Below are 27,727 nucleotides of genomic sequence, written 5' to 3'. Positions count from 1 at the left end.
AAAGTGTCGTAGCAGGAACAAGCCTATTTACACTTTCTCTAAAACCACCAGTTTCTTACTCAAGTTCTCAATGATGACTCCACAAAAGAGAGCAGCTGCTGCTGCCAGAACAATTAGCATGTGCACAATATTTCCTATTTACTGTAAATATTAAAGGTAGTGCTTAACTCTGTAACATGATGCATTTCCAGTTCCTTTAAACACAGCTGTAACTTCTTAGAAGGCTTGAGAACATGGGATTACTTCAATTATGAGAAGAATTTACAATTTTAACCATACATACAACAAATTTTACATTCTATTTACCTGCATGGAAGTCTATGCCCACAGCAAATGAAGCTCCAGATATAGGCATTAAAGCATCCATTTTATCATTCGGATCAAGAGGAATTCCTCTAATTCCCTCATGAACAGAGTACATGAGAAATGATTCAATACCTGAGGGAAAGATAAAGCAGCCAATGAGAGCAAAGTGGGAACTTTCCAAATAACCAAAATTAGAGGAGCTAACATACATTAGACAACATTTTCCACAAGTGCTCCACAGTTTTTCAGTGTGACAACTTTAGCTGTTTGAAAAGATATCTGTGAGTCATTACAGTGCATTTCTAATATAAATTACAAATGTGGTCCTATCAAGAGAAGGGAATCACAGTCCATGTCAAACGCCACCTTATAATCAGATAATTAGCAGAAATGAACATTAAAATTTAAGAAAAAAATTGGTTTGAATGATGAGAAATTTAAGAATATTTTCAGTGCACACCTGTGCTTTCTGAACATATTCAGAAATAGTTTTGGTGATGCATTTTAAAGGTCTACTCTTCTGTTATATTAATCAAATTCCAAAAGCAACTATTTCTGTTAAGTAGGAATAAATTCTACCATGTAGAGTACTTCTTATATAGTAATTCTAGGGAATTACTTTATCCTAATAAAGTTATAAATAATACTGAATTTATAAAACTGTAAGACACCTTGACCATAAGGTTGTTTTTCATTATTGAGGCAAAGGGTAAGACTTGAGCTGTGAGCTATGTTCTGACTTCTGCCAACTTAAAAAATAAAAAGATTCAAGGAAAAAAAATTGATTTTATTTTATATTAAGAGCAATACAACAGGATGAGATACCCAACCATTCAGATACTTGTAACCTGTAACTTAATGATAAGTTATATAACCTTGAATACATATTTATGAATTATGTTTCATATGGTCTGCTTTTCTGACCACATTAAAAAAAAATAATTTACCACAGAAATTTATTTATTCAAATAAATTAATGAAAACCTAAATTTAATTATGTCCTTATCACAACAGATATTTCTTTGTTACTGCTTCAATCAAGCATACTAAGTATAGTTACTTAACTATGACTAAAATGACTAAAGGAAGTTTATTTACTCTTTGCAAAGTTCCCCTGGACCTCAAGCTGGTTAAATTAAATGCTAAAGCCATTTTACCTTTGCAGGCCATGCGGTTTTTTTGGAGGTTGTAGCCTACTGTGCACACACAAGTTCTGGTGGTTTCTGATGTTGGCAAACAAAGCTGGGAGCATCCCCCATTGTTTAACTGACAGGAATTGCTGCCTATGGCATGATAGGAGAAGAGAAATCAAAACTTGAGCAATGCAACCCTGGCTAAAAAGTGTTGTTGTCAGTATATTATTATTATTTCCAATTTTTTTGTTCAGATAACCTATTTGAAAAATTGAGATATGCATAAAAGATTTCATCAATTCATATACCTTTCCATGCTTCACTCATGCATTAACTTCTGCATATTCATGCAGAATTTCAACCCCATAATTTCTTAGGGGAAATTATGTTTCCCCTTGGAACATAAATAATTCTGTTTCCTGAAAAATCTGCCTATTTTAAAGTAAAAGCATATGAAAAACCTGAACATTCTATGTTGAGTTAATGATGAAATCTCACTGACATTAGTGTATCTTAATCTAGACCATGAACAAATCATTGGTTATATCTTATTCATTCATCAAATATTATATTACCCTTGTTATGAACAAGCGATTTTTGGTATATTTAAGACATGCTCCAAAGTGATTTCACAAATCCATGCTCCTAACTGCCTAATTATTACAATATTTAAGTAATAGATTAATATATTTTAATAATATTTATAATAGGCATTATACACAGTAAACAAAACACATCTCAGAAATTTGAACCTTCATAAGAAAAACTGAAATTCACTAAGACAGTCAAGGAATTAATTGATTACAAGTTATTATTCTCTTCACATTGGGAGAACCAGATGAGAAAAGATAAAAACATACTGTGCACTCTAAAAATTGGTTAAACATTCTTCAACTGTGACTTACCCTGCTGTGCTGCTTTATCATACACTTTCATATGAACAACTCCTGCAGTTTTGTTTCGCAGGACAGTTGGGTTTCTTCCATCTTTTTTATTACAGGTGCCAATCTGAGCCAAGTTCTGGTCTGCCCACCAAAGCTTTTTGTCTGTAAAATTTAGTTTCAGAAATTAGGAGGATCACTATCAAACTGTATGTGGTTGAGACCTAAGGTGGGAAAAAGCTTTTGAGGTTAATTCTGAGATCAGTTTTTAAGGGAAATCACCTAAAGAGGTTATGGAGAAAATCTGAAGGAATTGTGTTATTAAGATTCTGCAGACAAGAAAGCAGTTTTCACCAGTTTTACTTTTGCTGAGACAACTGCTGATTTAAGGCTACCTGTGTAGAAAAATGCCTCATTTTTCATATATATGTGGAAATTCTAGTGTTACCCTAGGGAAGAAATTCATTTTCACAAGCAAACAAAATTGCTTGAAATATTAAACAAAATAATTTATTAAAAAAAGTTATAATCAGTTATTAAGAAAGCCTGAAAAATTTGAAAAGCAGGCATAGCCTACCAAAGTTTCAGAATTACAAATTTAACAGCTTTGATTTCAAACTTCAGTAACTAATGGCTGAAGACTCTATCCAATCTTCTGATTATCCCTGTCATGAATCCTCACTCCTTGAGTCCACACAGATGAATGATGAGATGGGCTTAGAGTTCTTCATTTCAGCCAGAAAAGATAATTACTGTAGAGGAACCAAAAGTAAACCCTGCAAGTGAAAACCTTTAAACCTCAGGAACACTGCCTTCCCAACAAATATCGTGTATTAACTTCACTTCATTCTCTTTTCAGCTAAAAGAATTTTTGCCTATCCTGCAGTTTTAATATTTAAATAACAAATTTATAGAGCCACACAGCTGGGTAATTTGTGATAGAAAGCGCAGATCTAAAAAATAATTTCCACTGTGATAACTGTAAAAAGTTAGAGCACAAAATAAAATATCTAGAAAAAATCCAAGGCATAGTCTCCACAAGTATATGGCAAGACCAGAATCTGTGTAATGAAAAATATTCTAAATATCAAGATTTGGAGACACAAATGGAACTCTCTATTTAAACTTGGATAAGATTTAAAGAAGTCCTATAATTTTATGCATTGACTAGTCAGTCTAAAATTAATCCATATATGAAATATTGGGAATTGGAATTGTTTTTTTTTTTCCTGTTAGATAATGACCCAAAGGTTAGGTGAACTTTTTCAATGAAATGTTTGTATGTGGAAGAGTTTATATGAGGAAGAGTTTTTATTCTTCACATCCTCCATGTGACCAAAAATCAGAAAAGGCCATTAAATAATTTTGGTTAATTTAACTAAATTAACTAATTTAAGTGATGACTGGTGTTTTGTGCATAGTGACATGAACTTAGCTGTTTTACATATACAAACTCATTTATAAAAAATGAGTTGCTTTTTAACACTGGGGTACAGGAAGAAAGAAAATTACACATGGTTTTGTGGTGATTTCATCCTTTAGTTCAAGTAATTAAATGGTTTAACCATTTCTTTAATATTTTGTGAGAAATCTCAACTTTGGCTATGATTTCAACAACCTCCCCAAACCTGTCTTTGGCTGACCTGCCTGTCTCCTTAGGAAAGGAAAGAAACAAAAATTTGAAATAACCAACTTGTTTTACCAAGAGATGAACACATGGCACGTACTTAATCAAGAAGTTTAATTACCAGTGATAATCTGCACCACAAACATTTTCATTTCTCCCTTTTGGTAATAAGCCCAGATTTTTGAAGGAGACAAATAAAAGTAGGGGGATTTAAATGAGGAAGGTCATACTAATCCTGACCTAGTATAGTTTAAAATAAAGGTAAAAAATACAATAAAATACAATAAAAAATACAAAAAACCCACCAATCTAAAAATCCACACCAAAATGCCCAAAAATACATTACAAAAATTCTTAAGTACAGACATATTGAAGTCAAACCTCTTATGACTACCTGGCCAAAAACTTGCCAGTTATGTCCTAAAACCTAGAGAAACAAATGTTTGAATTCTTCAGAAACTGCTAGGTGACCAACAATAACCACTGCAGTTGCAAATTAAAAACAAAACAAAACAATTACACATCTATTTTTAACCATAATTCAAAGTTAAATTTGGAATATTTGTCTCTGCATTACTGATATTCTGTCATCAGCTAACTCATCTATGATGTCTAGTATTCAGGAAAAACTATTTCTATATTAATTTCAAAATATAGTAGGTGATTTTACAAAAAAACCACTTCAGCGTAAAGACAACTTGCTTTCACACACTAGGGAAGAAAAAATGCTGTTTTGGACCTTTAAACATCAAACTAAAGTGATTTATTTGCTTGGTTATGCTAACAAGAATGTTGCTTGATCGCTAATTACAATCTTGTTGCTGAAACAGGGTTATAATATATATTAAAGTTGTTGTATTTTTCCATTCTGTTGGGTAATTAACATTAAGCACTGTAACATATTGGGAAAGAGCAACTTCAAATGCCAAAAATTGCTACCCTAGGTTTGTGGACAGTCCTTTGGAGACTTCAAGTAGTACTCTGAATGAACATTTTGATGGGCCATTAGTTTTCATTAATGGTGGTTTGAGTATTTATGGAAGACAACTATGTACTGCACTTAGAACTGGGCAAATTGCCTAGATATATTTCATGTATTAATACTAACGTAATGAATGGTGTTATGGCAATTAGAAGACTGATGACTTGGAAAATTAAGGTGTATGTGTTTGAAGTCCCCTGATCTGAGCAGCCCCTTTCACTTTGCAAACACATCTAGCAAAGTCACAGCCTTCTGAGCTACTAGGAAAGCATTCTGGTGTTTGTCAGTTTTGAAACTTTATTTAGGATGAAACAAAAATCAAATAACCAATATATCATCTAATGCACAATGAAAGTAAACAGGAGCATGGATATATTTTGGTAATATTAACCTATGTTTTCTGTCTAAAATGAAATACTATAATTGTTACTTTCTGTTTTGATGGCTTTATAATACAACTTGATGGCTATATTTATATAAAGTTTTTGTTCAAAAGATGTTCTTCGAATATCTGCATGCCCATTGAAAAGCTATTATGCATATTTGATTTTGTTGTATTGCTGATTGAGTTTTTTTTATTATGAACTTGAACAGAAACAGCACTTACACATAAAATCATTCACTACATGGAGTTAGTCTATTTTATACTAAAAAAGACCAAATGCACAACAAATTATATCCTCATTATACAATCTACATTATATTCCTATTTTGTAGAGACATGAGCTGAATTTTGTGGTTTTGTGTAAATTGTATTTCTGCGAGGACACGATACAAAATCCAACCAAATGCCTCCACCAAAACTGCTGACAGAAGCCTTCAGTGTGCCTTTCTTCTCAGCTACAGACTCACAGTAACCAATCAATACTTTCCTAGTTTCTCATTCAGAGTCATTTGTCATTCAAGAAACAACACACCAGTTTGGAAACACATGAGCTATTGCTGCGAGCTCCTCTGCAACTCAGATCATGTGAAATAATGACTCTGCTCACCAACCCCAAAATACAGCTCTCACATCAAAGAAGAATTTCTAACCAGTTTCAATACCAGTCAAGGACCATATTTACTATGCAACTTGGAAAGCAGGAAATGAGACTTTATGCAGAATTCCAAATACATCTTTATCATTTGATCCCACTCAAAACAATGTCTACCAGGAAAATGTCTAAAATCAGATATTGAATGGTAAATTAAACTCAAACCTTAAGACAAATATAGCAAGTATTTTATTAATGTTGAAAAGAATTTTGCTGTACTGTATAAGACAGTCAGAGGTTCTTTCACATGGAACATGCTGAATATCAGAACAGGGGATCTATTTGTTATCAACTTATAAATTGTGCCAGCGGCAGGTATTGAAAATTATGTAGGGCACAGGGTGCTGTTAATCAGATAAACTTCTAAATTACTAAGAAAACCAGCAGAGGTCTTTGAAGGAAATAAAATGTCAAGTTTACATAGTAACAGAAGATAATTGCTCCCACAACCAGTTGGAAGTACTAGACAAAGCATTCGTGTGGTTTTGACTGATAAAGTAATTAAAAATGGCTGATGTTGCATGCACTGACATCTCACAGAGTGAATATGGATTTAAAGAAAAAGTGGTAAGAGGAGGAAAGCATGTAGGACTTCATAGATTTACAGCATTTTTTTTTTTTTTGTAATACAGAATGGCTTGGCAACAGCAATATTTTTTTTTGTATGCTTAAAGGCATGGAAAAAATAGCCATTTTGTACATATCAAATGGAATATTATTTTCATCCCATCTATATCATGCTCAAAAAGATTTAGCAAAAGCAGGCACCAAAAGACTAGGAATTTTGCTCAGCATATTGAAAAAGAAAGATGACTGACACTGCTGAGTAGAAAACCAATAAATGAACGACCCAAAATTCAGAAAGATGTGAATTATATATTGTTCCTATTCCCCTCAAGGATAAATCTGACAGTTACCTTGACACCAGCTTGTTTGCTAACATTATTTTTTATGTCTTATTACATTCTATAAGCTTCCACTAAAGAATGCAATGGCAGGAAAATGTTAAACAGAGACTGGAAAGGACTAAACAACAGCAAACATCTGAAACAGAAGGGATAACCTCCAAATGGTTTCCAACAGCTGAACTTCAATGCTGAAATAGAGGAATTGGAAGCAATAAAAACAATCTGGAGATTGAGGGGTCATGCTAAAGGAGAAGCCTCATTGCTGGTGAAGCTCTGAACCACTCCATAAATTGTATTACAAAGCAAACCAAATACTGACTTCACTAGTAGTGTCTATTGAGTTCAAATCATAGAACACAACCACGGAGTGCCTAACTGCTTCTCTTTTCCAATACTGAAACTAAGAGAATCAAAGATCAAGAAACTCCAGCTATCAGAACAGTACAGAGATTACCAAGGCAAACTAAAGAAGTCTTGGTTGGGCCAAGCCTCTCCCAGTCGTCACCTTTTTTATATCCCTGAAAAATCTGCTGGAATGTGGAGGGTAAGATACAGCAAAACCCTCTGGGAACTGTCAGATCTGTGTTTTCTGTGCAAAATTCTGTCCAGACATGGGGTGGAAGGCCTTAGCTCTTGACACAGGCTGTGGGATTCTCTTTGGGTGTCTCTGAGGTCACACTTTCTCACAAGGAGATTGATGGCTTGGGAAGATGTTTCCCAAACAGCTAAAGAAATTTTCAAAATTGACAGCTGAGGTGTTTGAAGAGACATCACTGATGTAGTAAAATTCCTGATTTTTTTCTCCTCCGGTGCACCTAGCCTTGGCAGGGAATGGGTGCATGGCAACCAGGGCTGTCTCAGACCACCTTACCCATGCCCTCCATCTGCTGAGGTGCTCTCCACTGTTCCCTTGTTTCATCTCCTCAGTCCAGTAAAGGTCCTGGTGATCAACGAGTGATCAACTCTGTGACCTGGGGACACAGCTGTGCAAAGGGAGTTTCAAAATACCAAACTCCAACTCCTTTTTCTGCTCATTGGAAACATAACCCAAAAATATGACAAGATCATACTAGAAAATGTACCAATAAAGAAATTTAGCTGTGCAAAACACTGTTTTTAGCTGGGAAGACACTAAATGAAAAAGACAGAATAATGCAAAAGAAAGTTGAAGATTACAGAACTCTCCAGCACTGAGCAGAAATTAAATTCTACAAAACAGTTAAGGGTTTGGGCATAGGTATCACCTCTCTCTTCAGTCACTGATGAATTCAAATGGTACAAAAAAAAGATATCTCAGTATATTCACAGAGGAGAAATACTTCATCCATTCTTTATCATGCTTACCGTGTTCTAGATACGAGCAGTTAAAAAAATTAAGGAATAGGAGCAAAAATGATGCAATAAACATTGCAATTACTGTGATTCACCTGCTAAAACCTCTGATTAAACTTGTAGACAAGCAGATCAGCAGGGGTAGTACATTTTCATGCACTATCACATTAAATCTTTCATTGGAACAAATTAGTCATTCTTCTTTAATTATATATTATTAGTTATGAGCATTTATCAGTTAGAGTTCTATTATCTTGCTTCATATGGCATTGGATTTTCTGTTCTGACCCACTTTACATGCACAAAAGCCTGCTTGTAAGAAGCTGATGCACATCCACTCACTCTTTAGGAAAATAAATGCCATTTATATTACCACAGTATGTTCCCCAGTATGGAAACTTACAGAAGAAATGAATACAGGAACTTTTTTCATGTTTTTCAATCAGCACATACAATACTGTGATAAAATTGTATCTGCTTGTACATTTTCTCCAGCAGATTTTTATGGGGAATCCCACTACAACACCAAGATGCAGTTTAGCACAACTATGACTCTAAAACCCCAAAGCAAAGCAAACAGAAAGCCCCAAACTCTTTGTAAGTTTTGTTCACCATTTTTGACTAGTAAGAATTGTCATCGCCCATAAAAACCAAGCATCCCAAACTATGAATATTAGAGGTACATGTGATAAAACCTACACAGCAGATATTCTTCCATCTCCAGATGTGCAAAAATTCAATTACTTTCATGCACCCTTCTCTACATGGCAGCTGTAAACTCTATTTCCTGTCCCAGGGGGATCATCACTGTTGTAGCTTCTGTGACTGGCAGGGGAAGATCTGACAGCCCCACCAGCTCAGTGACAGCATGAACAAAAACCCTTTACACCTCCTGGTAAAGACTTTCAACAGCTCCCCAGAGTAAGGGTCATTTATTCAGTCTACTTACAGTCACAATCCAATCAATGAAAAACAATTTGTCCAAATGAACATTCATAATTCCTTCTGACACCAAACCTGCTCGTCTTTAGGAATGCACATATGAAAGCATGACACCTCCAAAAGATACTGACAGCATTTAGAGTTCAGTACTGGCCAAATGGGTGTTTAAGAAATCAAATTTAGTAATTGCCACTTTAAATATGACATAATTTACACCATGTGCAAAAATATCATTAAATCTTGTTTCATTTTCACTGGCACACAATCTATATGTACATAATTATTATTTGATTAGTCAATCAAATAAAATATTTAATAACAGAAAAATAATAAAATAGTAAAAATAAGAAAATTATAACAATAATAAGAGAATATTAAGATATTTAAAATATATTAAATATAAAAATTAATAATATAAAAATATTTCATAAAAAAACTGGCTGTTGATAACTCACTCATCCCCACAAAAGTTTGTTTATCAATTGAACTTTTTTTTTTTAATATCCAAGATAAATATAACTGATTTTTAAGTGAACCAGAATAGAGGTCAGTAATTTGTAGGAAACATGGAAAGCTCTAATATCATCTCTAAAAAAGCAGAAGCATAAGCATAAATTCTGACTCAAACTGGAATTTCTTACTACACTCTGTCCCAGCTACAGCAAGAACCAAGAGCTGAAGGTGCATATGAGAAAAAGTCAATGAAGAAATATTTTTATAATATTCAGTGATCAGCAATTAGCCAATTTTTTTTTTTAATTTTTCCTTATGCTACTGTTCTTTTGATTTTTCTGATGTTTTTGAACATTCTAAAAATCTCATATTTATGTAATGTAACAAATAGAATACTTTTTCTTTCAATCAATTTAATACATGGAATATGAGCAGACAGCTGAAAATCCAAATCCTCAATCATCAATTCATAATCCAAAAAGTCTTCTCAAAGTGCCAGGCAATGCAGCAAACCAGGAATATTCTGATATAAGTAGGAGGAATTGAGAAGAGGAAACACATAACGGATAATTCTGGATGCATGACAGCTCCTTCCCCTTTTACATGTGACTGTAGTAAATATAAGCTATCAATTTGTTACCTTCATTCCATATATATATATATGTATATATTCAAGTCTACATTTAGAAATATCCTTGTAATAGAGATTGCAAACTGTTCAACTGAACATAAAGAACTTTTCATGGGCAACACAGGCTGACTTGTGAATGTATTATTTACATAAAACCAACAATAACTTCCCTAAGTTTTTATATTTCATTATTAATTCACTTTGAATAATTAAAAAAAATAGTATCACTGGACTTACCCATAATAGTTAAAGCTGTGGCTTTTGTTAACTCTTCTTTCATTGATTCAATTATTTCAAGATTACCACCATCCAAATTGCATCTACTTATGGTTCCATTTCCTGAACTGATCCAGTAAAGCTTGTTCTCCCCATAATCTATTGATAAACCTGTAATTAATGCATTCAACTTTAACTGTGGCTTTAATGGATTATATACATTTATTGTTAAGCTGTTTTCATTATGAAAGTACATTTAAGAAATATATACACACACGCACAATTATGTTATCTAGTCACTCATCTACTTACATGTATAAAAAAAATAAGAGAAAACTGAACTTGGTCATTTCCAACAAAAAAAAAAAAAATCAGACTTCTGGAAAGATTAGTGTCGTTTATTTCTTTCAGCAGTTACCAAAATCAATGACTGACTGATGAAAGAGCATTATCTGGCACTGAAGAATTACTTGAATACGCTGAGGTCCTAAGCAAGGTTATTAGCAACTTGTAAATGCAAACCAGAATCCATCATTTATATTTTAAAATTATGAATACACAGAGACTTGGTAAACAAGGTACTTTTTGTGATTCAGAACTATAAAAAGTCTGTTCTCTCCCTGCTTAGGGTGATGAAATACCAAAATCTAATCCAAACTCCTGATAAATTTATAGTATTACTTTTCATTTTGATTCATAGTGAACTGACCTCATAATCAGTTCTTTGGAGTTTGAAGCAAGAGAACTGTCAACATAAAGATACTTGCAAAATAAGCTCCTAAATGAATAAAGTATAGAGTTTTCTGAAAGTAAGGGTAAAGAACTAGGAGATAATGCATTTCAGACTTCTGTAATCCTTTAAAAATGTTCAAAAAGTGGTAGCAGGAGATTTTCCACAGTGAAATATTCTTGGCATAACAATACCCGCCATAACAATTTGCTTCGCTGCTCCAGCTTTCCCAGAACCCGTGCGAAGTACCCAGCAACAAGTTGCCAAAAAATAGTGTATTTCACTGCATGGGTCAAGCTCTGGATATTGCACTATAGTCTTTTTCATCCTGTGGAAAGCTGTTTTGGAAACCCTGATGGGAGAGCAGTGCCGTGAGCTGCAGCCCTCACAGCTGCCATCGTGTCACTATTTCTTCATGCACATTGGACATGGCAGGCCAAAAAGTGTCTGCTTTCTGAGCTTCTAAAAAACACCTTCCCAGTCCCTTTGCACGGGCTGATCTTTCCTTCCACCTCTCTGCAAGGGTTTCAGCCAGGAGGAAACATCAGATGCTGGGGAGAGGATGTGGAGCAGTGCCTTCAGGAGTCTCATCTCACAGTGTCACATCCTCACGTTGTACAACCAGCTTCCCTCCAAGCACAGGGAATCCTGGAGACAGGCACAGCACAGGGAATTCCCAGCACAGGGAATTTCCTGGGAATATCAGTGTGGGTTAACAAGGAATACACCAGCAGGAAGGTGTCCCCTGCTCTGAGATGTGCAGCTTTGGGATCTGCCGCAGTTCCTGCCCATAGATTGCACCTGGGTGGGATCTGTTTGTGAGGCACTGCCAATGCCAGCTCAGCAGCAATTACTGTCCTGTCCTGTCTGCTTTTATACTTCAAATATCCAGCTGCTGTTTCTTCACACAGGCACTCCAACTACACAGCAGCAACTGCCATGAAAAAATTCCTGTCTCCTTCTACACAAGTCTAGCTCATTGTTCTCCCCAAAATACTTTCCACCTATTACCAACCTTTGCAAAACCACATTATTTCTAAAGTAGGCAGAGCAGGTTGAATTCGATTTTTTTCAGGAATTGCCCTGTTTTACCAATGAAAACAAGTGGTTTATTATTAAGCATCAGCAATATTCATGATGAGTTCAAGTGTAGGTGACTGGCTTGAACTTTATGAGCAGCTAAAGTAAATCTGAGCATCAGGATTGGACAATATTGCTCTCAGGGAATTCAAACGAGCAAATGATTTGCCCAACAAAGTACAAAATTAAGCATGAATTCTGAATTCCTAAGAATACAGATTGCTGGCACTACAATGGCCAGTTTCTATATCAACAAATATATGTGTTAGCACTGGAAACTTTTAGAACTGCAGAATGGACCAGCAAACCATAAGTAGTTTGTACCAGTTAAGATAAACATAAATGACACCATCTATCTTCCTAAAACTATCAGTTCCCAAAATTTCCAAACTAAAAATACTCTTGGTAATAGAAAATACTGTAATTGAAAAATTTTCTCCTTGTTTTGATGGAACTCAAAAAGTAAAATTAAATCCATCATTTTAATTCAGGTCACAGATTGGAAAATTCCCTTATTTTTCAAATTCTGAAATTTTGCATCAAGAGAATTAAACATCCCATCAGTTACCAGAATATCCAGCTCTAATAAAATGGATATTTGTCTTTTTCAGCAATCTATCTGCGAACTCCCCAAACATTCAAAATTAGCACTGCATGAACTGGAGCTTCACTTACAGAAAAAGACAGTTTTCTCAGTGCACAAATGAAATATTAAATTAAGGTTTTACTAAATCTTTAGAAGGGTTTTGTTGTTCTTAGCATGGGACTGTCTTATGTTAATGGTAAAAAAACATTTAAACCATCGAAACTGGCAATTTGCATATATTTTAATTCAGTTTGATACTGGAAACCCTAAGCATTGCAATTTAGGACCTTGAGACCTCCGATCACAAAATATTCAGAGCAAAGTTTTGCACACAGCTGTCCTTAATATTGTTCTAATGGTCTTAAAAGTGCTTGTTCTTCACCTTAAAATTAGTGGATTTGCCACTCTTTTCTCTCTAGATAAAAATGTAAAATAGGTAATTTTCTCTTCAAGTGGATAGACAGATAATCTTATCAACAATAAAACAGTTACCAAGTAATTTACACAAAATTAATTGACTTTAGGGTGTAAAATGCATGTAATGTTGCTCTTATGCCAAATTTATTGAATTCTTAAATCACTTTCACTTCACTTGCTTGCATTTCGTTGTAAAAAAATAAATGTTTTAAAATCACTTTATTGGTGGTCCATTAACAAGGCAGCAACAATTGACATAACTACTTTAAGTCTCTAAAGAATGAAATTATCTACCAAAAGAGACTTGAATAAAACCAAAAAATACACATAGAAAGAGCTTTTTTCCTTTTTTTTTTTTTAATGCAATAATTTATCATCAGCTATGTGAATCCCCAAATGCTAAAACTGAGGCTGTCATAATATGAAATGCATGCTTAAACTATGGCTTTTTTCTCTGTGTGAAAAGGTGAAGGCCAGTTTATATTTTGATTATGCAGCTGAGAATCTGGTGAGGAAGGATCCACATTTGTACTCAAAGCATCCTCTCACATATATCCCATGACTTATTCAAACCGTGACCTCCACATTTTTGTAACCATGATAGAAATATGGGGAAATAGGGATGGGCTCTCCTTCAGTCTACTATAGTCCTATAAGTCAATAATACTCCACCAAATCAGTGGATTTCAGTTAGAACAGGCCAAAAACAGCTTAAATTGTGAAACACAACAGTAACACGAGTGTTTTTCATATCTTTATGTCTGTTCTTATCACTGTAAATGAAAAAAATCATTGTACATTTAAATAGAAATTCAAGATAATGTCCATAACAAATCACTCTCCGTTAAAAAAGAAACAGGAAAAAAGGTATTTACCAACAGGATCTTTTTGATTCTGAAAGAGTATTTTGCTGTTGCTGCCATCCATGTTTGCCATGTTGATTGTGTTGCCATCCGTCCAGTACAGCTTCCTGAAGAAGAGAATTTACATATTTACAATATTGCTTTGTGCACACAGTGTTTCTAATGAGTCAGCAGTGAAAACATTCACCAGTTTAGGAGACAAAGTGCACAACTAATAGCCACATGATTTAATCAGCAGCTTTCTAAAGGAAGCATTCAGTCAAGATATTTTCAGTAAAATTTTTAAAATTCATGCTTTTAGGTTGGAAAGAAAGCAGAATGGCCAAACAAAATATAAATGAAGAGCCACCTTCTAATGAGCTTTAGTGCAATTTGTTTATCACAGCCATGGATACCTTACCCTTTTACTGGGTGAACTGCAAGACACTGGGGTTTGTCAATTCCATGGATGATTGAGGTTTTCAAGGAACCATCCAAATGAGCCACATTAATTTGTGTTTCATCAAATTCTGAGCTAATCCAATATAAATTACGGGATATCCAATCCACTGCAAGACCTCTGATACTCTGAATATCTGCAAAAAGAGAAAGCAGGTTGTTTGATTACCTTTCTAGATTGTTGTCAGTGTTAGGGTTAAAAAAAATATTCTACAGTTTGTTAACAATATTGTGTAATATTCTGTTCAGATGGATTTATTAACTAGTTGGCAAGAACTAATAATTTTAATTTTTCTTCCTGTGCCTGATACACTAAGAACATTAAAAACTCACTGAATATTCACAGCATGAAACCTATTGTCCCAAAAAATTAATCAGAGATGCTGAACTTCTGCATTATGTTTTTCTACTTCAGAAAGCATTTACTGCTCAGTGGCATTCTAAAACAATGCTATGCTGAAATTTAAAAGCCTCCTTCCTTCTTCAGCTCCACAAAGGCTCAGTACAGAGGATCTGGATTAAAAGCACTGGTCTATAGCATAGTCCTGTAGCTCTTGAGTACTCGTGTCACTGGGGAGGTTTACTGGTTTTACTCTTGAAGGCTTCAAAAGTAAAAAAGGAATAAAGGCAGGAGCCTTCTTCGATATGACAAAACATCTGTCAGCCAATGGGAAGCATTCTTTATTTTGTTTTCCTGGTATTCACAGCTTCTACTTCTCATATTAAGTTGTTGTTTTTTATAAGATACACAAGACTTTGTTCACTTTTACCCTTCTGATTCCCTTCCCCATGAAGGAGCAGCTGTGGGGGGCTGAGGGTCACAGCACCAGAATGATGATCTTCCTTAGCAAGGTATGTAAAGAAATGTCAATCTGTGTTAAAATCTGCCTGAAATACTGGGTGTAAAGTCACTGCTCCATCTCTAGGTCCCAACACACCCCTCTGCCCTGGGTTAATACTGGTTGGCACCTTTGTGGAGAAGGAAGCAGGCCAAGGGTGATTCAGTGATTCATTATAATTCATCATTTATACACATCTCCTGTCAACTCAACATGGTAATTTGCCCTGACAGGATTATTGCCCTTGACAAACTGACATGGAAGTGGCTGAGGACTGGTTTGCAGGTCCAAAAGGCTGAGCAGTGATTGGGCATTAGGAAGTCTGCCAACCTCATAGAATGCAGTGAAGGACACCAAACACACAGTCCTTGACCCATTTTAAATTGCTCTCCCCTGCCCTTCTGAATTTTTTGTTTTGTTGTTTTCTTGTTTTTTTTTTTTTTTTTTTTTTCTTGTAGGATCTAGAAAATAATAATTTTAGACTCTTAAAAAGATTAAAGTATGACTTGGCATCTTTGTGGCACTGGCATAAGACTTCAGCCAACGAGAATCCCACCAGGACATTCTTACAAAGTTTCTTATGTTCTTATAAGAAGTATAAAAATATAACTGTAAGCAAATGAGATAGTTTACACATAATAAATAGTCTTTACAATGTTTTGATGTGCCAGAACATTGTAATTTTCTCAAACTTATTTTACAAATGTTACACCTGGAACAAAAAGTAAATCAAAACAAAACAAACCAAGCCACAGAAAACTCTACAACAGAAGCTACCATAATAAAAGGAATATGAAAAAATATAATATTTCTTTTGATTTCATTAAGTTCCTTGACAAGTTCAGTGGTTTTTTGATAATAAACAACACTTTTATTCTACTACTTTTTGAAAAAAATGCCAGCAACAAGTCCCTCTGTTGGGCACCTGAATTCCTAATATAAAGATCTCTAGGAGGCATTCTAAACCTTGTTCTCTTTACTGGGACTGAAAAACATATCTGATAGTTAATAAAGTTGTCTCTGAAATAGCAGGGGAAAATAAAAAGTAGCCACACAAAAATAAATGAAATCACAGTCTAGAAAATGGGGAAATTGCCATATTTGTCCAAACATTTCCCAAAATGTGCCAACACAGAAGTAATTTCTTCTAAAATGACACAAGGGGCAGAGCTTGAACTATTTATTTTCTGAAGTCCCCAGATAACCAAGAATCAAGTGTATGGTTTATTTGTTCTCCAAGTCAGAAAAGGTCTGCTCTTACATAACTCAGCTATTTCTTTTCTCTTCTTCCCCACCAAACATTCCTTAACTCTTGGGGAACCAGAGTTAGCAAAATTTGCTTTCACATAATCGGTTTTTCCGATTTTCAAGCAGGTAACTACATTACAAAGTAGAACAAAGAGTGCTTCCAGGAGGGGAGCTGACAGTGGTTGGAAACAAAAAAAAAATGTTACCAAGGACAAAAAATGGTTTTCACTTCAGTACCAGGGCTACTTGAACTTTCTGAATATAGACTTTATATTCATTAAGGTTCTATACTTATGTACATATTCTGTACAGAAAAAAAAAAAACAAAAAATACACCCAAAACAAACCAAAACAAAATTACCAGTCTACCATGTTGTGGATTCACCAGTGGTCCCAAAGCTGAGAGATTTACATGGACTAGAAAAAGAAAATAACCCTGACAGAGCCAATTTCATTGCTAGGTCAACATAGATAGCCAAAGGACACAGGAAATTCCTCAGTGCAAAGCTGTGTCAGGATACTGTGCTTCTGCTTTTTTTCTTTATTCTTTTTACCTTCAAGTCATTCATTTCTTTATTTTTTTTACTACACATTTCAATCTTGTACAAAATCAATGCAAAATTACATCTCAATTTGTTTACATAAAATTGAATTATCAATCAATAAAGTGAACCAGTATCCTAAAGCAAATTCTGCTTGCTTATTGTTTAGATCAATTATCCAATACCAGGGCAAGGTACACATATTAAGAACCTGCATGCTCCTATTTTAGCATGCTCGTTTCCCTAGAAGGAATTATTTTTACTTCAGTGCTGTGCTGCTTACCTCTTGAAATAATGGTTTCTAAGCCAGTCCCGTTGATGAAGGCACGTTTGATGGTCTGTGTTTTCACATCAGTCCAGTACAAACGTTCCTCAACAGCATCAAAGTCTATGACTGTCACATCATCGATGTCAGGAACTGTGAAGGCTGTGATGAAGTTGAAATATGGGTTCTCTATGTCCACCCCTCTTATTTCTGAACGCCTTGCATAAAGAAGAAACTTCTTTCTTTCTGTTAGAAAAAGGGAAAATGTCATTCTTCATCCTCTTCACAACATCTCTAACAGAAATCGAAGGCATTCATTTGAGTGCACTTTACAAATGTGTAGATGACATTTATATATGTGATTAAACATCTCCAGAAAACCTGCAGACTAGTGACACTTGAGAAATAATGTTATAGAGCATAAAAATCACAGAAAAAATATAAGAATTTTGTATATTGGACATTATTGCCACGCCTCTAAATCAATATGGTTTTAGGAGTGTGAAATAAAAAAGTTTAAATCTTTATTTTAAACATTTCACCCTCTTTAGTCCACTCAAACAAATCCTTATTATTTCACCTGCACATTGTGACAGATATTAACATTTGGTATCTAAGGGTATCAGATTCTCTGTAATAGGAAAGTGTTGCCAACAGCAAATGTGTGTGTGTGAAAAGAAAAGAGCTGGAACAAAAAAGGGCAAATTGGTTATTCTAATTCACACCTTCACTAGGGAAAAAGGATGATAAATTAAAAGCAAAAGCAAAGCAGAGCTCTCTTTTTAATCTCAAAACTCGGAATAGTTGGAGCAACCACCTGTAAATGAACAGTAAAAGTAACTTTTACTGCAATATCCGTGACATGCCCAAATATTATTTTCTTTTCTATTTCTTGAATGTTATTAATCAAGAGTAAAAAGTATTATTTACTACAAGGTTTTATAGATAATACACACAGTTATTTGACATTTCAAGGGCTTTTAGAGATTAAAAGTGTGTATTGCAATTTTTTTTATAAAACTCCCCTGCAAGCATGCACTTCTAATATTTACTCTTTGTTTTTTAATCCTTGAAAAAGAAACTAAGACAACTCTAGAGCAGGTAGGGATTTAAGCTATTAAGCATCTTTTTGTTATTCAGCTTACCGGACTGGGAATGTTGGGATGATGCACTTTTCAGTATAAAGCTTTCTGTTTTGCAGAGATAAATTTTATGAACACATCACACACACCCCAGCAGCACAAAGGAACAGCTGTGGCAGCAAATATCAAAGCCCCACAGACCTCAACTATTAGAACAAGTCATTGATTCTCAAAAAGCAGCTTCTCCTTTAAAATTCACCATTAAAAAGCACTGTAGAGATTTTATTTTTAACATTAATTTGCCCATTGATTCTAAAATCAATGCAATTGCCAGGCTGTGGAAGGAAAACTTACCATAACATGTTTTTTTGTCTGAAGACAGTTTCATCAGGTGTGGACAGGCACAGGCAGCACTTCTGTTGTGATTGATCAGACACATGTGAGAGCAGGGACCCCTGCCCTCATTAGCAGCACATGGGTTGGGAGCTAAAACAAAATCATGGAAACACACAACATGTAAAAACACTTGTTCAAAACAAGGCTTGTCAAACAGTTGGGAGAAGGGAAAAATTCTGTCTGAAGACAAACCCAGCCTAAGTGATTAGCTCAGCTTGTTCTCTAACAATTTTTATAGACTAATATTCAACTCTAGTGCAATTTGATTTCATTACTGGAATATTAGTTGGAAATCTAACACAGAAATAGAATATGAAAAGGAAAAAAAAAAACAAAAAAAACACCCCAAAAAAACACAGCAAATTATTTCTTCTCTTCTCAAGGAAAAATTCTCCTAAGTGTAGGTTTTCTGAAACTGCTTTAAAGAGCTGGAAGAAAGCTGACCAGAGAGGACCCCCTTAGCTTTACAAAACCTGGAAATGGTTCTTATCATCTTTATTCCTTGTTATAAACCCCAAAGGTCCAGAGCACTGCTGAAGAGACATTTCAAGAAGAAACAGAAAGTAATGTTGACTCTTCCTTTTGTAAGAAAAAAACCCTTTGAAAATTAACATTGATGAAAAGGGATTGACTGACTCAAAGGCAAACTTATAATTAACAAAACCAATTAGTGTAGAATATATTCCTCTAATATTGTGCTAGGCTGCAGTACAAGTAATTAGATAACCATAGTGATCTAATGTATGAATTTCCTTAAAAAATAAATTTACCTCAAGCTCAAGCACTAAAATTTGAATACCAGCTTTTCTTCATTGAACTTTTTTTTTTTCCACCAGTGCATGCTTCCTTAAATTTATCCAGGAGTTCCTGAATCCTTTAACTACGTACTTGTCTAACCCATACCGTGGGAATAAAGAAGCTTTCAAAATCTTGAATAAATAGGATAATTGCAATTGTAGCCATTATTCTATTAAAAAAAAACAAAAACAAAACAACAAAATACCCCCTCCCTCCCAAAAAAAAACCAACAAACAAGCCAGGCTTTTAATATTTTCTATATTTTAATATTTTCTATAGAATCATCCCATTTGCCCCTTTTAAGCACTGGCAGCACTGGAGGCCACTCAGCCTTTCCCAGGAAATGAAAAAGAGGAATGTTTATTTAACATCACTGTTCTTGTATCAATAGGAACCCAGAGAAAATCTGGGGAGATCTCTTGTAACAAGGTCACAACTTCACGTGGAAGAAAAAAAAAGTTGCAGAAAAAACACTGAATTATCAAGGCTCAGGGAGCCTTTCCAATTATTAATAAACTATTAGTAGAGAGAAGTCATCTATCCCTATGAAGTACACATCAGGAAAAAAACACAACTTGGAGTTTTGAAAATATTGTGAAGGAGATCATAGAATCATTTATGCTGTGAAGGGATATCAGGACACCAGCTAGAGATTCAACCTCCTGCAAATTTTTTGGCATTTTTTATCACAGGTGCTGCAAGACAGTAAAAATCTAGTCCTGTGTTTTGCAGAGAAGCATTTCCTTTCATTTATTTGCCAATACAGAGCATTTATTTCTGTGGAATTTCAACCTTTCTGTATGTATACAACTATCTCTGACAAGGATTCACTTTTGGCCTAAGAATAATTAATCCCTGTATTGTCTTTCAAGGCAAATAGTGCTTTATGGAATGGAATATATGGAATCTAAAAAGAGGAACAGACAGAAGAAAAAATAAAAGGCATGTTTGTTAATGATTTTAAAGAGAGTGTTGTAGTTCAAGTGTGCTCCAAGCACCCAGTGCAATTTGTGTACTGTTCACATCACAGCTCCCTCCATATTGCACAGAGCACAAAATTGGTAGGAAAAGAAATGTTATAAAGCAGATGTGTTTGTTTCCACATGAATGCACCACTCTAGGAGCAAAGTACCATGATCTAAACATTACTTCTAGCAGTACATATTTATATATTCCTTTCATATTCATACTGATTTAATGGAATAACAGCTAAGCCTGCTCTTTATTTCCTAATAAAAACTAATTCTCCTAAGGGCACATTGTTATTGCTCTGACTTTCAAAAATTTGGCTTTTTTTTATTTTCTTGTGCTCATTCTAACACTTCTATTTCTATTTTCAATAACCTCATAAGCATTTGTTACTCACCTATTCCATGCCATTTATGATTTCACAGACTGCCACCATACAGAAGCCTGTCTATAAATGGAATTTCCAGCAGCATCAGCCAACCTGTCCCCAGAGCAAAACCTGTCCCATACTCTTGATCAGCCTGTCAGGCTTTCTTGATGTGCTGGATATGATCTGTATACAGTATTCCAGCTATGGGAGTGATATGGATTTATACAGCATCACAGTTCACTACCTGTACTGCTTTATTCCTTTCCTAATCATTTCCACCAATCTATTTCCCTTTTGATCACAGCAAGCCACAGATCTGACATTTTCCCTGTCTGGCCAGCCTTTTTCATTATTTGATTGATTGCCAGTGCTGATGGCTTGTCAGTCTGTTTGTCTCACAGTGCTGTGCACAGGTGTACACATGTCAGGGTTGTCACATTGCTTCCTGGCTGCTCTCTAAAACTTCATTGAAACAAAATGTTTATTTTTCTTGACCAGTAACCCTTAAAAACAACCTCCTCAGACATTCCATCACCAGCTGACAAATTAAAACTTACTCTGACAACCTCTCAATATGCATTTCCTATGGCCAACTTATCCCCTGCATTAACTTCATGCTGGGCTTGTCCCTCTGCAGCACCAGATTTCAGCAAGACAAAGTTTGATCTTGCACTTTAACAGAGCACAGAATGTTTGAATTCTGCCTAAACCTTCAAATAGTCACATCAAAAGGTGCTTTCAAATTGCTGACAATCGATTCCCACTCATATTTAAAACCAGTTACAGATCAAATCCTCTGCTCACTGTTGATACTTCCAATAGAATTGCTTTTCCTAAGGCCAAAGTACTCACCCAAGTTAAATCTTTATACTGCCTGATTATATCTGGTTATTTTAATCTTTAAAATTTACAGATTAGGACTGATCAGATGTGCAAGTTCTAAAGTAAATATTTATTTCCTCTAATCACTCTTTTTCAGTTTTTAAGAATTCATTTCAAGAATTAGTCAGTTCATATTCACCACAAAACTAAATAAACAGGAATACTCTAAGAAAGAAGCACAATTCTTGAAAGAGCTCAGAAAAACATATGTTATTATATATATAAAACATATATACTATAAATATAACTAAAATAATTATATATATATTGTATTATTTATAATACATATACCAAACTTTCTGCTAGTTTTGAAGTAAAAAGAACATATACAAGTTTGAGATAAGATCTCAAAGTAATAATTTTTTTTAGTTCTTCTCATCTTAAGCTACATTTCTGTAAGAGTTTATTATTTTAAACAGCTGGCAGTCTGGGCCCCAGTAGAATATTGTAACAAAACAGTGCTATGAAGTTAAATGTTCTTCATTTTATTAATTACAAAAGAGCCCAGTGGTACAAATATACTATGTTTATTATTGTACTGTTTGTCATGATTTCAAGATAAAAAATTAATCTGCAGAAAGAAATATAATGCCATAGCCATGTTTGGCTTTTAATTTTAATTCAAATTAATACCTTGGAAAAATGGAAAAAAAAAAAAAAAGGAGAAATGTGAGAAATTCACAGCTTTGTGTTTTCAAGACGTGATCCTTCCACTGCTCTGTATTTACTTCTCTTATCCCCATCCTCAGTAGTGCACTGCTACAACTTATTGTGGCTAAAATAAAACTTGTTCTTTGCAACAGGTAGATTTTTAAAAGATAGTGATAGTTGAAATTTTTTTTTAAATCTTCCTAGAAATGCTATTTGCCATCTTAACAGCATTCCTGACACAGCTTTGATTCTGGGAAGACAAGTGGGGCTCAAGCTCACATTCCTGAGAATATTCTGCATTAGGAGAGAAGTTTCCCCAATAATCCCCTGTGGTTTGCTGACAGCTGAACTTATCATCCATACAAACATCTCACTTTAACTTTGCTACCTTAAATTAGCATCTGTCCTAGATTGACTCAAATAAAATGGCTTTAGGCTAGGAGAGTTTATTTAGCTCTGCTCTACTTCATTTCAATTAAAATAACTTCCTTGATATATGTATTAAAAGCTAATAAACTTTCACCCACATAGATGATGCAGATGGAGACGAAAATGCAAAATGTTCATCCTGCAGTTCTCTACTCATACTGGCAATTTGCAGTGTAAATCTACTCCTAATTTTATTTTAGGATTATAACCTGCACACTTTCTTGTTCATTTATTGCAAAATAGCTACAAATTTAAAGGAAAATTTAACAAGTAATCAGGCAGTATCATAATTTCTTTAGCTCAACTAAAAAGGTATTGCAGATTTGAAGAAAAAAATTGCTCCTGCTGGAAGACAATAATTTAGAGCAAATGCAGAATGCCAAACATAAATCAGAAATCCAGTGTTTTCTACATCATAAATTAAAAGCTGGAATTACACAACATGATCCTTGAACTTCTTGATTTTGGCAAAAAATAACTGAAGACTTTTCTACAGCTTTTAATTGCCTGAGGTTCGAGATATCTGTGACTGTGGAATATTGCCTGGTGTCTCTCTGGGCTACAGAATCCCTCTGAAGATGCTGTCTGGACCCAGTCCAAACAGAAATGAGTTCTTTTTCTGAGAGCAAGAAAAGGCAAATACCAACTTTACTGCTACTCTAAAGACATCAAATATGGAACACACTTCCTCAAATCTTAAAGTTATGAGCCATTAAATTAAAAGGAAAAAAATTGCCAAATTAAAGAAGTTAAAAGAAAATTGTCAAAAAACCCCAAACAAACAAAAGCACCCAAAAACCTGAAACAAAAGGAAAAACAAGAAAAAATACTTATTTGAAAGGTGTGTGCAAAGATGAATATTTACTCCACCCCTATTTTAACTGCCTGAGCACACATATTATCTTCAGCAGAAGTCAGACAGCTTTTAAGAAAGTACTCTGCCCCAAAATGTAAATTCTGAAGAATAAGGGAAATAAGTGGCTTATTTCAGAGAGTGATGAAGTCCAAGAGACTTGACATCCACTGAAAACCTGTAACATATATCTTCAATATACATTCTTTATTATTTTAAAATAAAAGCATCATTTATTTTATTTAAAAAAAAAAAAAAGAAAAATGAATCCTGACAATTTCTGTCACATACTGAGAGGCCAAAGTTGTCACCACTCTTTGACACTTCCAGCAATGAGTGGCATTCATTGTTTTTCCTTTATTCCATGTGAGACCATTCCTCAAATCTTTTGCCTTCTACTGTACAGTAGAATTTTCCTTGCTGGTACTCAATTACATTAGAGCCTTCACCATAGTTTCCTGTGTATAACTAATGCAGAACTGGGCTCCAATACATTTACACAGCCATCCAAAATTGTCAGGATTTGAAGTTTTCAAATGAAGATTGCTCACAACCTACTAACATAGAAGTCTTAGTTCCTTACTGAGAACTACAAACCCTGGATGAGGAGAAAAACAACATATAATTTCTCAGTATTAAAAAATAAGATAAATTCTAAAATAGTATTGTATTAACATCAACTTCTTGCCAGGAAAGGTGAAATTTATCCAGAGAACATGGAAGATTCCGTAAATAATTGGTGGTCATCATCTAGTGGTATTTTTCACTTTCCAATATTTATCTATAAAATATTCACTGTCTTTTGTTACATCTCACAACAAAAATCCATAAAAACTTCTGCCACCTGGGTTGTGTACTTTTGACTTCATCTAGTGCCGAATACAACAGTTCAAGACAAAATAATACACAGATATTTATGTATAAAAAGAATACTCATTTCCCCCCTCAGTAATAAATTATTCTATAAATATTCACCTTGTGGCTGACGACTTGGATGATAAATCTGGAGATCAAATGGCTGAGCACTTGTTTTTTGTATTACACTGACATTTTGGCCAGTCCATTTATTGGCTTTGGCGAGGGTATTGGTCCTCCAATCTGTCCAATAAACTTCACTCCCATACAAAGAAACAGCAAAAGGGTGAGAAAGATACTCGTGACCCCGTATAATCTCTATCATGCTGGTTCCATCATACAATGCAGAATAAATGGCATCCGATCTACAAGACAACCCCAAATTTAAGATTATGTAAAAATAAAATAAAAATCACACAACCATTATGACATTGGACAAAAAAAACTTACTTTGTAAGAGTGGTAAGACCAAAACATTTTTGCAGTACAATCATTAACTTTATAGATTATTAATTAACTTAGACATATGAAATGTTTGTATAATGCTTTAATTTATCTCAATGCTGTGAAAAATACAACAGAAAATTCAGTTTTCTTTCAGATGAGCTTTAAAAAATAATGATCTAACTTGGCCTTGCATGGATGAGTGTCAGGAAGGACACATGGAAAGGCACAGAGAGCCAGGACTGGGGGTGATCCCACAGCTGGCAGGGCAATTAAATCAATGTACATATTGTACGTGTGCCTGCCCAGGGCTCTTCATGTCCAGAATTAATGTCCATAACTACATTCCACTCAGCCTGCAGTTCACATTTCTGCATGGAGGAAGGAGGATTTCTCAGTGACAACAAGGATGCTGTGAGCACTTTACCTGGCATCTGTCCACACTATCCTTTTTTCAAAGTGATCCACAGTGAGGCCGTTGGGCCAGGCTCCAGTGTCCATGTCCTTGTAAATGATTTTCCTCTCTGCTCCACTCATGGAAGCAGACTCAATGCGAGGGAAATTGGCATCCCAGTCTGTCCAAAACAGAATTCTGGTGAGAGGAAAAGGAAAAGAAAGCGGGATAGAAGAAAATATTAAAGCATGAAGAAAACAATCTGAAATGGTTTATGAGACAACAGTTGGAAAAAAGGTTCAACCGTTTACATACTTTAAATGAAAGGATTAAACACAGATCAATTTGGGTCTCCATATAAATTCTTAAGGGTAACATGGAGACAATATTTCCTTATTAGTTAGAGCCACTATGAAAATAAAGAACTTTTAAAGAAAAAAACTAAGGGTTTAGTAGCATTCCATTTTCTATGTCCATTTATATTGTGGCAGCTTGCCTTCCTTCTATAATTAGAAACCCAGCTCATTAACAGAAATTATAATGAGAGCCTTTGAAAGCAATCCAAGGATAAGAAGGATGGGGAGGGGAGATTGGGAAGGAAGGTGATTTGAGGTAGCAGGGATCGAGGAACAGGCTAAACAAGAGATTTTCAGCTACTCTTAAGAGTGTTTTAATGAAAACCTCTGGATTTTGGTATGTCACTAATGAATGTTATACAGATTAAACTAAGAAAACTTCAAAGACAGGTTTTATTATTGTCTCTCAGTTTTATGCCATCTCTAATGTTTTTCTAATAAAGAGAACTTTCATTGTTATAACCAAAGAAGTGTCTTGTTAAATAACAGAAGCAGCATCGCCAAGAAGACAGAAATAAACTCTAACTGTTCTTAAATTACTGCATTTTCAACAGCGCACAGACTTGTTAAAGGAAAATTATACTTTTGATAGGAAAGCTTGTGGTTAGTTGTAAAGAGTTAATTGCAAAGAGCCAGACTGCAACAGAACTTCTGGCAAGTATTTCCCACTAAAAGACCTTCAGCCTGAGCTGCCAGGGAGGTTCACAGGGGATGTGTTTATCTACAGATGGTTATTTTGTTATATTTATCTGCAGATGTTTATTTTGCACACATCTGTATGGGTGTGGACTGAGAACACCTGCTCAGCCCCACTGCAGGCTGGAGTGCAGCTCTGCCTCCACTAAGAAATGGGATTTGTGCACTCCTAACACAACCCTTTTCCTTGAATTACCAGTGTTTATTCATATTTATTTGTGAAAGGATTGAGGAGCTATTCCTATCTATGTTTAAAGATTTTTTTCTCTTTCCTGACTTCTAACATAATGTAGCATCAATTCCTTCTAGTTCTTCAAAAGGCAAATTAAGCCTTCAGTTTCAAGAAGAGTGGTGATTTGATTTTTTTTCCCATCCCAAACATTTAAGTTGAGCAACTTCTCTGCCAATTTTTCTGCCAACAGGATGCCTCTTTTTAAAGATCTTTATAGATAAGCAATGCACTCTGTAAATAAGCTTTCTAACAGCTCAGTTGAGAGGGAAAAAGCCTTAATCATTAAGGCATGTACATCCTAATTCACACTTTGGAGCCCAGAATTGGGGACCTTTATCAATCTTTATTTTTTTATTCACAGCTTTGCTTCTGAGAGAAATATTCAGTGAAGACACAGACTGCAGCAAATTCCTAAACAAAATTAAATATCATTACTTTGAAAACAGATCAGTTGTGTTATATCTGGCCACATTTTATTTGTGGTTGGTGGCTTGTCACTTTTGCTGTGTTTTTCTGAATGTTTTTGTTTGTTTTGGGTTTTTTCCCCTTTCTGAAAGTGCAATAATATTGGGGAGAGGATGGAGCTATTGAATATACATAATATTCTGGTTTTCAGCATACCCTAATGAATAAGTATAAAAAATACTGACAGGAGCTGGCAAGCATTATCTCCACTTTAGAGATGAAAGCCAAACACAAAAGGTGGCATTTACCTCATTCAGCCAGTAGACTTCCAGTAACATCTAAGCTGTATTTTTGTAGTCCCACCAAAAAAAACAAACAAAAAAAAAAATCAAAACAAAAACAAAATCCCCTCCCCAAAAAAGAAATCCAACAAAAAAATCCCCAAAGACAAAAAGTCAA

The 27,727-nt window shown here is 34.7% G+C and overlaps 1 protein-coding gene across 2 annotated transcripts in view; it reads right to left on the bottom strand.

Annotated features, from left to right (window-relative positions):
• The window catches only part of LRP1B (LDL receptor related protein 1B), a 627,450-nt gene that overhangs the window by 151,912 nt on the left and 447,811 nt on the right, over positions 1-27,727 (bottom strand). For both annotated transcript variants that reach the window (XM_077784902.2, XM_085584138.1), the window contains exons 26-35: positions 25,613-25,777; positions 24,862-25,106; positions 18,893-19,024; positions 17,475-17,702; positions 14,525-14,699; positions 14,137-14,231; positions 10,470-10,619; positions 2,345-2,485; positions 1,464-1,589; positions 307-438 (exon numbers count right to left, since the gene is read on the bottom strand). In XM_077784902.2, the coding sequence (XP_077641028.2) occupies positions 307-438; positions 1,464-1,589; positions 2,345-2,485; positions 10,470-10,619; positions 14,137-14,231; positions 14,525-14,699; positions 17,475-17,702; positions 18,893-19,024; positions 24,862-25,106; positions 25,613-25,777 (1,589 nt within the window). The remainder of the gene's footprint in view (positions 1-306; positions 439-1,463; positions 1,590-2,344; positions 2,486-10,469; positions 10,620-14,136; positions 14,232-14,524; positions 14,700-17,474; positions 17,703-18,892; positions 19,025-24,861; positions 25,107-25,612; positions 25,778-27,727) is intronic.

Source organism: Lonchura striata, chromosome 7, assembly GCF_050655825.1.
Source record: "Lonchura striata isolate lonStrDom1 chromosome 7, ASM5065582v1, whole genome shotgun sequence".
Classification (NCBI taxonomy): Eukaryota; Metazoa; Chordata; class Aves; order Passeriformes; family Estrildidae; genus Lonchura; species Lonchura striata.
The sequence above is the reverse complement of the archived record's forward strand: the minus strand, read 5'-3'. Positions and strand labels throughout refer to the sequence as shown.